The 12818-nt window shown below is 40.0% G+C and overlaps 1 protein-coding gene across 4 annotated transcripts in view; it reads left to right on the top strand.

Annotated features, from left to right (window-relative positions):
* The window catches only part of CEP55 (centrosomal protein 55), a 24438-nt gene extending 13027 nt beyond the window's left edge, over positions 1-11411 (top strand). For all 4 annotated transcript variants that reach the window (XM_023226320.1, XM_023226322.1, XM_023226321.1 and 1 more), the window contains 5 exons: positions 3598-3748; positions 5126-5439; positions 7065-7136; positions 7872-7997; positions 10271-11411. In XM_023226320.1, coding sequence (XP_023082088.1) covers positions 3598-3748; positions 5126-5439; positions 7065-7136; positions 7872-7997; positions 10271-10474 — 867 coding nt within the window. In that variant the 3' untranslated portion in view covers positions 10475-11411. The remainder of the gene's footprint in view (positions 1-3597; positions 3749-5125; positions 5440-7064; positions 7137-7871; positions 7998-10270) is intronic.
* The last annotated feature ends 1407 nt before the right edge of the window (positions 11412-12818 follow it).

Here is a 12818-nt window from a genome sequence, read left to right as displayed (position 1 = left end):
TTATTATTATTATTATTATTATTATTATTATTATTATTATTATTATTTTGAGATGAAGTCTCACTCTGTCACCCAGGTTGGAAGGCAGTGGCATGATCTTGGCTCATTGTAACCTCCGCCTCCTGGGTTCAAGTGATTCTCATACCTCAGCCTCCTGAGTAGCAGAGATTACAGGTGTGCGCCACCATGCCCAGCTAATTTTTGTATTTTTAGTAGAGACGGGGTTTTGCCATGTTGGCCAGGCTGGACTCCAACTCCTAACCTCAGATGACCCTCCTGCCTCGGCCTCCCAAAGTGCTGGGATTACAGATATGAGTCATTGTGCCCAGCCAGAAACATTAACTTATATTTGAGGAGCAAAAAGTGGTTTAGCTCTGGTTTTCCCTTTGGAATTTCAGCAAATCTTTGAGACCAGGAGGAAAATTGTAGTTGGAGGACTTAGGGAGCATGGAAAGAGACATCTCACTTCTTGCAGCCCCGACACTGGCACATTATTTGGCTTTTGAGAGCCCAGCAGTTCTAGTTCCATCACCCTCTCAAAGTTCGCAGAAACTTCCTATAGAAGCTTACCCATGTATTTTCAGAATTGGTATTTGTTATATTTAAATAAGCCCTAACAACTTATGTACACCTTCTTTAGGCCCAGTTGTATCATTGTTCAGTTACCATTTCGCTCTGGCGGACAGTTGAAATAATTACATAGAATTTATGTCGTAAGCATTGTCAAATGTCAGTACTTTTAGTATTTATTTAAGAATTAAGTTAGTATAAACTAGATCAAACCAAATAGCCAAAAGACAGTTTTAATAGGTGTTTCTTGCTCTTAAATTCAAATATCCGAATTTTAAGCATAGAACTTAGGGAAGATAAATCATAATTATTTTAAAATTATTTGTCTGCAAACATTCAAATTAACAGAAAAGTTACAAGAATGAGTATGATAACCTATAATGTCCATATCGCCTTTACTAAAATTCAACCATTGTTAACATGTTACCCCATTTTGCACTCTCTTTTTCCTCTTTCAACCCTTACCTACACACATATACATGTAGTATTTTTTTCTGAACCATGTGAGAATGAATTGTACATATCCAGAGCCCTTTAAACTCATATACTTCAATGTGTATTTCTTCTCCCATTCAAGTACTAATCAGGCTCAACCCTGCTTAGCTTCCAAGATCAGCCAAGATCAAACGTGTTCAGGGTGGTATGGCAATAGACCTCAATGTGTATTTCTTAAGAATGAGGATACTCTTGCCCACAACTATAGCACAGATAGCAAGTTTAATAAATTTAACATGGACACAATACTTCTATAATCTACCATTCCTACTGCAGTTTTGTCAATTGACCTACATTTTTTATTCCTTCAGTACAGGCTAACATTTTAATCTACATTGGTTGGAATTTTTGTCTACAGAATATTTAGTGGATTCTTGTCAAACCTGGGGGAAGACCTTTATAGCATTCCACAGGCTTTTTTTTTTTTTTTTTTTTTTTTGAGACAGAGTTTCACTCTCGCCGAGGCTGTAGTGCAGTGGCGTGATCTCAGCTCACTGCAACCTCTGCCTCCCTGGTTCAAGCAATTCTCCTGCCTCAGCCTCCAGAGTAGCTGGGATTACAGGCACCTGCCATTGCGCCCGGCTAATTTTTTAATTTTTAGTAGAGATGGGGTTTCACCATCTTGGCAGGCTGGTCTTGAACTCCTGACCTTGTGATCTCCCTGCCTCAGCCTCCCAAAGTGCTGGGATTACAGGCGTGAGCCACCGCACCCGGCCTCCACAGGACATTTTATTTTCCCACTTTTGTTCTATATTTTTATTGATAACTTGGAGGAAATTGTTAAATGCATGCCTAACAAATGTATAGATGACACAAAGCTGGAGAGCATATCAAATATAATGATGTTTGACTCTCAAAATTCAAAACTAATATCAATATTTATGATAGCTATCAAATCCATGTAGAGACTGATAGAAAGCCAATGCACACGGTGAGGTGGAATAAGGAAATGTTTATTGAGGTAACATCGCCATCATGTGGCCTTTTAGAATATTACCCCTTGAATCTTCAACATGTATTTTTGTTTCTCATACTTAAGTGATGTATGGTTCCTTTTTGAAAAAATTAATTATTATTATTATTTTTTGAGTTGGAGTCTCGCTCTGTTGCCCAGGCTGGAGTGCAGTGGCATGATCTCAGCTCACTGCAACCTCTGCCTTCCGGGCTCAAGTGATTCTCTTGCTTCAGCCTCCCGAGTAGCTGGGACTATAGGTGTGTGCCACCATTCCTGGCTAAAAAATAGAGACAGAGTTTTGCCACGTTGGCCAGGCTGGTCTTGAACTCCTGGCCTCAAGTGATCCGCCCGCCTCGGCCTCCCAAAGTTGCTGGGATTACAGGTGTGAGCTACTGTACCCAGCCCACAGACCCCATTTCTGAATAGGTCATATTCTGAAGTTTCAAGTGGACATGAATTTTGAGGGACATTATTCAACTCACTGTAAGTATGAAACCCCCATACAAACAGGTGACTGACCCCAGCTTGGAGTTTTCAATGGGGTTATAAAGGATCATATAAAGGATGAAAGTTGGTGGTAAAGAGGGAAGGTAGCTGTTAAGTTTGATCCTCTAAGACACTGAGATGATGTTAGGAGTGCAAACGGTTTATTGGGGAGCAAGATTTGTGCAAGGAAAAAGGAAGTAGGTATGCCAGGGAAACCATCAGACCATGATGAAAACCTAACAACGTCTCTGTCACCCCATGGTGGGCTCCAGAGCAGAGAGTACTGCAAATCAGAGTCCTTGTTGGGCAGCAGTAGTTAGGCACTTGTTCAGTTGTTGGCTGGGCCAACCCAGCTCAGCTCAAAAGCTGACAGGGACTTGAAGGAATTAACAGATGGAGGCTGTCAGCTCATCAGCTAAGCACTCACCATGCAGCTGGGCAGAGCTCCTCTTTTTTGTTTGTTTTTTGGTTTTTTGAGAGACACAGTTTCACTGGAGTTTCCAGGCTGGAGTGCAGTGGCGTGATCTTGGCTCACTGCAACCTCCACCTCCCGGGTTCAAGTGATTCTCCTGCCTCAGCCTACCGAGTAGTTAGGATTACAGGCGCTCGCCGCCATGCCTGGCTAATTTTTGTATTTTTATTACAGACAGGGTTTCACCATGTTGGCCAGGCTGGTCTTGAACTCCTGACCTCGGGTGATCCACCCGCCTCGGCCTCTCAAAGTGCTGGGATTACAGCTGTTAGCCATCACACTCAGCCAACTGGGCAGGGCTCTTGAAGGGGAGTTCTGAGCAGTTCATCTCCATGTCTGCCACAAAAGTTGTTTTAGTTTACAGAGAATGATATGTACGCACACACAAAGCAAGTTGTATACTGAAAAAAGCAAACAAATGAACTTAATCCTACATAAACTATGACGGTGTCATGTTGTTATATATTCTGAAGGCATGTAACATAGAATGGTTGCCCAGAATTAGTCTATGAGCCAGAGAGTTTTTGTTGGAAAAGACTACATCACTTGGACTCTCGTGCCCATTTTAAGATTTTGTTTTTGTATTTTACTGTTGATTTTCTTTCATCTTCCCATTAAGGCTCTGGAGAAAAATCAGCAGTGGCTCGTGTATGATCAGCAGCGGGAAGTCTATGTAAAAGGACTTTTAGCAAAAATCTTTGAGTTGGAAAAGAAAACGGAAACAGCTGCTCATTCACTCCCACAGCAGACAAAAAAGCCTGAATCAGAAGGTACTGACTGGTATAAAAATGTTCTCTTGGGATAGGCCTGACATTTTCCAAAAACAGTGATTCATCAAATTTAGATTTTTATAGATATGTGTTAGAAAGTAAAATAAGAGCAAGTCTTGTAGCCCTGAAGTAAGAAATATCATTTTCGCAAGTTTTATTTCCTAACGTTTTCAGATCAAAAGAAAGTACCGACACAGGCTAACGGGTGATCTTTGGCAGTTCTGAAGTCACATTCAGTTTTCTCTACCCATGAATGGCCTTCCCCTTCTTCAAAGTCCTTCTCCAGCTTTTACTTCCCCCAGAGCTGGCCTTGTCACAATTCTCTTTTCACTTTGCTTCCCTTCAGCACTTATTCATATCAATCCCAGGAGAAAGAATGCCTTTTATAGATGATCCTTAAATCATTTGAACTTCAGGTATAGAACTAAGATGAAATTTCTTATTCACGATGCTCTCTTTTTGCCAAGTGCTTTGCAGTTTCCCTTACATAGATCTCAGTGGAGTTTCCGAGCAACCCTAAGAGGCGGGGCAGGAAAGGTCAGTATTTTCATTTTACAAATGAAGAAATAGGTTTAGCAATTCTAGATGATAAACTAAGAAAAAAAAATGAGAAACTCCATGCAAAGCTCTCCTTAAAAGACTGACAGCTTGGAGGGGACCAAAGCCTTGAATTTTATAGAGAAGTCTAAAGAAAGGGGAATAAGATTCATAAGATTGGAGAATCTTATTTGAATATTTAAAACAAAGCTGATGCTAAAAAGAAACTATAAATGTCTCTGGAGGCACTTTAAAGCTGTCAGCCCTAATGGCACAAAGTTGCTTCTATAAAATATGTGTTTATGTAAAAGCAGGATTTTAGTTATGGGCTAAGTCTAATTTCTTTTCTTTGGTAATACAGTTCTCTCTCTCTCTCTCTCTTTCTCTGTGTGTCTGTTTTATCAAAGCCGTATAAGCACTTGTTAGAATAATGTAATAGTTAAGAAGGGCCTTGCCCTGTCTTTCCCATCCTAATCCCCGTTTCTTCCTCCCATCAGGGCAACTGCTCTTAATATTTCTATTTTTAATTTTGATAGTTATCTCCATATATAGATAATGAGCTTGTATTCCTATTTGGTGATTGAACTTCTTTAGACTTTCCCTCCCTACAAAATAGATGTTACTGTTTTTAGTTCTTCTATTTGTGAGTTTTATAACTTCAAATAATATACCTGAACTTGTTTTTTATTTCATCAAATATCAACAATAGCCCCTATCTCTTGACTCTTCATGTTGTAAACTAAGGAAATAGTGTGATTCATTTAGATGTTTGATGTTTCACTTTTCAGGAATATTATTTATTTTATAAAATGAGTTGTGCCATAATGTTGTTTGTCATAGGTTATCTTCAAGAAGAGAAGCAGAAATGTTACAGCGATCTCTTGGCAAGTGCAAAGAAAGATCTTGAGGTTGAACGACAAACCATAACTCAGCTGAGTTTTGAACTGAGTGAATTTCGAAAAAAATATGAAGAAACCCAAAAAGAAGTTCACGATTTAAATCAGCTGTTGTATGCACAAAGAAAGGCAGATGTGCAACATCTGGAAGATGATAGGCATAAAACAGAGAAGATACAGAGACTCAAGGAAGAGAATGATATTGCTAGGGGAAAACTTGAAGAAGAGAAGAAGAGATCCGAAGAGCTCTTATCTCAGGTAAGCTTAACCAGATCCATCATTCAGAGTGTTCACTGAACACTTTCTAAGTGTCAGGGACTATATAACCACTAGAGAACCGGCTAGGGACAAAACAAGTTCCTGCCCCCCATGAGAGTTTATATTCCAGAACAGAAACAGACCATAAACAATAAATAAGCAAACTAAAGAAAATGTAGCAGGGTGACGTGACAAAGGGAAAGTGCGGACCAGTGGAGGCCTCTCTGAGGAGATGGCATTTGGACAAAGAAAGAAAATTCTCATGATGATGAGAAGGACCCAGGGAAGTGGGTGACTTCCTCTCAACAGAGGAAATTACACACACAAAGGCTCTGGGTGAGGAGGAGGTCAGTATATGTGAGAAGCCAAAAGAAGACGTGAAGTAATGAGAGGAATCAAGGCTGATTCCTAGACTGGCATCTTAATGGTGATGATATGTGCTCAAGTGAATTCACATGGCATCTTCCATGTTCTTGTTGCGCTCATAGCCTTATGCTACAGTATCTTAATAATGCTCGAGTTGCTACGTTAGGATTATTGGAATTGAACACTACTTTGATGGAACTCTAATTGAGATTTTGCTTGTCAGCCTGGAATCATGGAAAGAACATTATTTGGAATCTATGCCTAGTCTCTAGTCCAGGATATATGGCCTTAGGCAAATCACCCAACTTCTCTGACTACTCACTGGTTATTCACTTGTCAAATTGGTAATAACCTCTGCTTGCCTTATAGGGCTTTGGCGAGGGTCAGTTGAGAGAAGGTGAAAGTGCTTTGTAAACTAAGCAAGGAAAATGCTAGATATTGCCCCTCTTTTAATAATAATTTTTAACAGTCCTACAAAAGTTGAGAGTGCCGGTGATGGGACAGTAACAAGTCCATCTATAACATTTGCCATCTTAGTCTTTTTTTTTTTTTTTCTGAGACAGGGTCTTGCTCTGTCACCCAGGCTGGAGTGCAATAGCGCAATCTCAGCTGACTGCAACCTCCACCTCCTGTGTTCAAGCGATTCTTACGCCTCAGCCTCCCGAATAGCTGGGATTACAGGCACCCACCACCACGGCTGGCCAATTTTTTGTATTTTTAGTAGAGATGGGGTTTCGCCATGTTGGCCAGGCTGGTCTCAAACTCCTGACCTCACGTGATCCACCTGCCATGGCCTCCCAAAGTGCTGGGATTACAGGTGCAAGTCACCGGGCCCGGCCTGCCATCTTAGTCTTTACCACTCACACTTCTGTCTACAGGCATGAGCAGCGATACTAGGGAGAGATTGAGTGCACTGATTAAATTTTGCTCCAACTCTGGCTAAGGGCCCAGCACTGCCACTCATGTTATCCTACTCAGAAATGTCAGAACCTCCAAGAAAGGGGGTGTGGCCGCTGCAGAGTTCAGTGCTGTTTATCAGCATTCAGTCTGTGTGCCTCAGGGAACTCGCGGCAAGGGTGGAATACTGCTTAGCTGCTGGCATAGATAACCATCAGATGGCCAGCTGGAATGATTCACCCCCAACTAGCAGGTGTTGTCCTGGTTAGAGATGTGAGACTTGTGATGTGAGCTTTTCATGCATCCCAGGTCACGCCGGAAAGGTCGGATGTGACAACATTGGTTCTCTTTACATCCCACAGGTCCAGTTTCTTTACACAACTCTGCTAAAGCAGCAAGAAGAACAAACAAGGGTAGCTCTGTTGGAACAACAGGTACTCATTGGGGTTGCTCCTAAATTCAATTCTGCCTGTTAGAAAATGCAGTTTTTCCTCATGTTTACGCTGTTCTATGGAGAAGCATTTGAAAGTTGTGAAAAGTGTCTTTAAAATACTTCAATAAAAGTCTTTTTTTTTTTTTCAATAAAAAAGATATTTCAAGAGACTCTGCTAGCCACTTATTCCTGTTACTGTCCTTAGGCTAAACAGATTCTTGAGGTGAGATGGCAATTTTCTTGACAGGTAGATATTGGCCTTGGCAAATTTTGCTCTTCCCCAGTGGCTGTAGTTCCTAGCCTAACAATATCTCCTAATTAGGGCTACCTTATAACTTCAAGCAGAACTTGGAGAGACACCATTTAGTCTCAGAATGTATTGTAAATGGTGTAAAGCTGAGATTTAGTATATTCCAAACCAGGGAATAGCTATCTCTTTCCCTTCTCCTTCTTCCCCCTTAAAAAAGGTGGATAGGGAGGAATCATTCTAATCAACAACTTCTTAAGCTGCTCTTCCCTCACCTATACCTCAGCATTGGCTTTGCTCCTTGGATAAACCAAATCCTCAGCCATAAGCTGCCTCGTTCATCAACATTTCATGGTGCTCAGGTGAATTCTTGCTACAATAGTACAATAAATATTTTCTTCTTGTGCTAATAAGAAAATGTGAGCATCCAGTCAAGAGAACTAGACAGTCTATATCAGCTGTAATGGTCTTGTCCTGGGCCTTTTCCAGATGCAGGCATGTACTTTAGACTTTGAAAATGAAAAACTCGACCGTCAACATATGCAGCATCAATTGCATATAATTCTTAAGGAGCTCCGAAAAGCAAGAAATCAAATAACGCAGTTGGAATCCTTGGTGAGTCTGGAATGATTAAACTAAAATTTGTCTTCGTCTTTCCATTTATATAACAAATCAGTTCCGAACTTAGAAGGATACAGCTTAACGAACAGCTAGATGTATCTCCAATCAGTAGGCAGAGCCCCTGCCTCATTTGAAGCAACTGCCCTTTGAGCATCAATTCAGAGGACCAGAAAGAGGGACATGATCACATCTGGAATCATTCCCCCAATACCCCAGCTGCTGTGATGCTAGAGGCACTAAGTAGTGCCTGCGCTGGGGCCGAAAGGGTAGAATAGAGGGTAGTCACAGAATCCTGAACTGAAATTGTGTTTATCTATTAAAAAAGAAAGAAAGGCTGGGCACGGTGGCTCATACCTCTAATCCCAGCGCTTTGGGAGGCCAAGGCAGGCAGATCACGAGGTCAGGAGTTGGAGACCAACCTGACCAACATGCTAAAACCCTGTCTCTACTAAAAATACAAAATATTAGCTGGCCATGGTGGCACGCGCCTGTAACCTCGGCTACTTGGGAGGCCAAGGCAGGAGAATCACTTGAACCCGGGAGGCAGAGGTTGCAGTGAGCCAAGACTGTGCCACTGCACTCCAGCCTGGGCAGCAGAGCAAGACTCTGTCTCAAAAAAGAAAAAAAGAAAAAAATGCTGTTTTTAGGGATAACGGACTATTACTGTTCATATGCTTTTTAGATGTATTATGAGGTTTGTGTGAGTCACTCTGAAAACATAATCTTTTAAAACATGAACCTTTTAAATAATATTATTTCTATGAGGAAATGATTTTTCGCTTACTTATTCTCACCTTACTAATAAGCTTCTGGACCAAACTTGTTGGGGGTCTGCATTTGAATATATGTCTGTCCCACTAGTACATATTTTAAATTTCATTCATACTTGGAGACGGTGAAATGTTACAAATACGATTCCTCAGTTTTCAAAGGAGGAAAGAAAGCAATGTAAAAATAATAGTCATTTGTAACTTCTGTATGAATAAAAGAAAGACAATATATTTTTGGCTCTGTTCTTAAGTATATCATTGATTTTACCTATTTATAATATTTGAAATAAAAATTTATAATTCATTTTTGTTATTGACCATTCAAAGTGTAGGGAGCAGAGGGTATGCAAAAGAATTTGTAATTTTCCTATACTTTGTTCCTGCTGGTCACCCTCTTCACTGTGCTGTAAAATACTCATTTTTAACTACTGCAAGTTCTTAGGAAAAAAACACAAAAAAAGTAAAGTCTCAAAGGTATGATACAATATCTTAGTCATTTCTGTGTATAAGCTGTTTGAGCTCCTAAAATTCCTTGCTGCCTTTAGTTTCCATATAGTACTTTATTGCTGAGGTTGCCTCTGTTTTACAAAACTAGCAAATTTAATCAGCCTTGTATATAGACCTACCTAATATTTGACTCTGTGTCCTAATAAGACATATTCATATACACACCCAACTCCAATACTTCTGGGTGATTTGGGTAATTACAGTAGATATCTGGGTAAATTCACAACTACCTCCTATATTGTCCCTATAATACTGAGGAGCTGAAATTCAAAAGAAAATCTGTCTACAGTGCTGAAGCAGCCAGAATACCTATGGAACAGTTGACATTTCTGAACAGGCTGGGTACAGTGGCTCACACCTGTAATCCCAACACTTTGGCAGGCTGAGGTGGGCAGATCACTTGAGCTTAGGAGTTTGAGACCAGCCTGGGCAACATAGAATTAATCTTTTGCAGAATTTTCTATTTCTACAAAAAATAGAAAAATTGGCCAGGCGCGGTGGCTCACGTCTATAATCCCAGCACTTTGGGAGGCTGAGGCGGGTGGATCACAAGGTCAGGAGATCGAGACCATGGTGAAACCCCGTCTCTACTAAAAATACAAAAAAGTTAGCTGGGCACGGTAGTGGGCACCTGTAGTCCCAGCTACTCAGGAGGCTGAGGCAGGAGAATGGCGTGAACCCGGGAGGCGAAGCTCGCAGTGAGCCGAGATCCGGCCACTGCACTCCAGCCTGGGGGACACAGTGAGACTCCGTCTCAAAAAAAAAAATAGAAAAATTATCTGGACGTGGTGACATGTGCCTATAGTCCCAGCTACTTAGGAGGCTGAGGTGCGAGGATTGCTCGAGCCTGGGAGGTCGAGGCTGTAGTGAGCTGTGTTTGTGCCACTACACTCCAGCCTGGGTGACAGAGTGAGACTGTCTCAAAAAACGGAAAAAAGCTGAACAATGGGCCTTATTTACAAATTCTATTATTTGAAACTTGTTTTTCAGAAACAGCTTCATGAGTTTGCCATCACAGAGCCATTAGTCACTTTCCAAGGAGAGACTGAAAAGAGAGAAAAAGTTGCCGCCTCGCCAAAAAGTCCCACTGCTGCACTCAATGAAAGCCTGGTGGAATGTCCCAAGTGCAATATACAGTATCCAGCCACCGAGCATCGCGATCTGCTTGTTCATGTGGAGTACTGTTCAGAGTAGCAAAATAAGTATTTGTTTTTATATCAAAAGATTCAATACTGTATTTTCTGTTAGCTTGTGGGCATTTTGAATTATATATTTCACATTTTGCATAAAACTGCCTATCTACTTTTGACACCCTGGCATGCTAGTGAATCATGTACCTTTTAGGCTGCTGTGCATTTTTCTTGGCAGTGATACCTCCCTGACATGGTTCATCATCAGGCTGCAATGACAGAATATGGTGAGCAGCATCTACTGAGACTACTAACATTTTGCACTGTTAAAATACTTGGTGAGGAAAAGATAGCTCAGGTTATTGCTAATGGGTTAATGCACCAGCAAGCAAAATATCTTATGTTTTGGGGATTTTGAAAAATCAAAGATAATTAACTGAGGATCTTAACTGTGTTAGCATTTTTTATCCAAGCACTGAGAAAACCTACAATCCCAATTTTGATGTCCATTGTTAAGAGGTGGTGACAGATACTATTTTTTTTCATATTGTAGAGCGGTTACTAGAAAAGTTGGGGATTTTCTTGATCTTTGTTGCTGCTTACCATTGAAACTAAACCCAGCTGTGTTCCACAACTCTGTTCTGCGCACAAAACAGGATGTTTGAGGCATGCTCTTAAGTAGCCACACACAATGTTTTCGGTCATATTATCTGGCGCTAACTGTAACTTGAATTACATTGGCACATGCTGGTTAGCTAAAATTGTTAAAATAAATTTTAATAAACCCATCTAGCCCTCTCATTTGATTTACCGTATTTTATTTATTTTTGGCATTCTTAAAGCTGGGCAATGTAATGATTAGATCTTTGTTTATCTGAATAGATATCTTTATACATGCTATTTGTAAACCAAAAACTTTTAAATTTCTTCAGGTTTTCTAAAATGCTTACCACTGGGCTACTGTAAATGAGAAAAGAATAAAATTATTTAATGTTTTAATATGTCTAGTGTATTCGTGTTATATTCTAAGATTCTTTTTTGAAAAAAACAAATTTATTGGACATAATCAAAATTTAAAATTTTCACAATAAAAAATTCAAGACTTTTATAATTCAAAGCACATTCTCCAAAAAGTGAAAATACAACCAATAGAAAGAGAAAAAATATTTTCAAACCATGTATCTGATAAGGGTCTAGTATCCAGAATATATAAAGCACCATTACAACTCAATAAATAGATATTCTAAGATTTTTACCCCCAAGGACTTATCAGGGGTTACAGATTAACACTCAGTGTAAGATGATAAGGCAGTTAAGGATACATCAGAACCAAAAACTATGTGAAGGAGTCAGAAGGAGTAGATTCTTTCAGGCATCTTTCTTGAATAGATAACAACTCTTTATCAATAAATGTGAATTTCAGTTATTTGTTACAGAGGCAAAACAATAAGCATGCCAAATTATATAGGGTTTTTTTTTTTTTTCTAACCATAGAAATTATACAGATCTGTTTATGGAAATAAAATTTTGCCATTACTGTTAATCCCAGGCTCCCAAGATCTTCAACTATAGTTGAACAAAAGATATGGAAATATTCAGCCACATAGTTCTTATTCTGATCCACAATGTTATAGCAAAGATCATAGTATTAAAGCAAAAATATATGCCATAAGGAAGTTGCTCCCCATACAACTTTAAAGCATTACCTTTAAAGCATTACCTCTAGTTTATAGATGTGGAAAATGTCTTGGTCATCCAGTAAGCAGTGGAGTCAAGGAGAACCCAGGCCTTTGGTCCATGCCTGTATGGAACAAGAGATGTGGTCTCATGGGATAACTGGCCAGGACATAAACCGTAATAGAAGCACCAGCCTGATGACCTCTGAAGATTCCCAGAGACACAGGGTGATCTGGAGTCTGTTTCAGGACTCTTGTACTTTCTGTGTTTCACTGGAGGGCTGTACTTAGCTTTCCCTGCTCACTTTAGCCACCTACATCTGGGCACCAATATCAAAAATACACTTTGGAAAAATTGGGCAGGCCTCTTGAGCTCTGCTACTGTAGAGGGGGAATTTATATATTTCCGAATAGTAGATGATTTAGAGCAGGAAAGATTCTACTTTCCTGGATCGTGTTACCAAAGCAAGGATCAATAAAAGGCATCTCCAAGACCTGAAAATCTTCAAGGTTCTCATAATTAAAGCCTTTTTTTTTTCCCCCTCCTTCACTGTCCACCTTTTTTCTTGGCAGATAACCACTTACCCTTGGGTGTGTTTTGTTCTGGGGGACTATAAACTGTAGCAGAAACCATGCTAGATACTTTATCTACTTATTAGCTCTTTCTTGCAACTCTATGAAGTAAAATGCTAGCACCAGCACCATTTTTCAGATGAGAAAACTAAGGCTTGC

Source organism: Piliocolobus tephrosceles, chromosome 9 (genome assembly GCF_002776525.5).
Source record: "Piliocolobus tephrosceles isolate RC106 chromosome 9, ASM277652v3, whole genome shotgun sequence".
In the NCBI taxonomy this organism is placed as follows: domain Eukaryota; kingdom Metazoa; phylum Chordata; class Mammalia; order Primates; family Cercopithecidae; genus Piliocolobus; species Piliocolobus tephrosceles.
The sequence above is the reverse complement of the archived record's forward strand: the minus strand, read 5'-3'. Positions and strand labels throughout refer to the sequence as shown.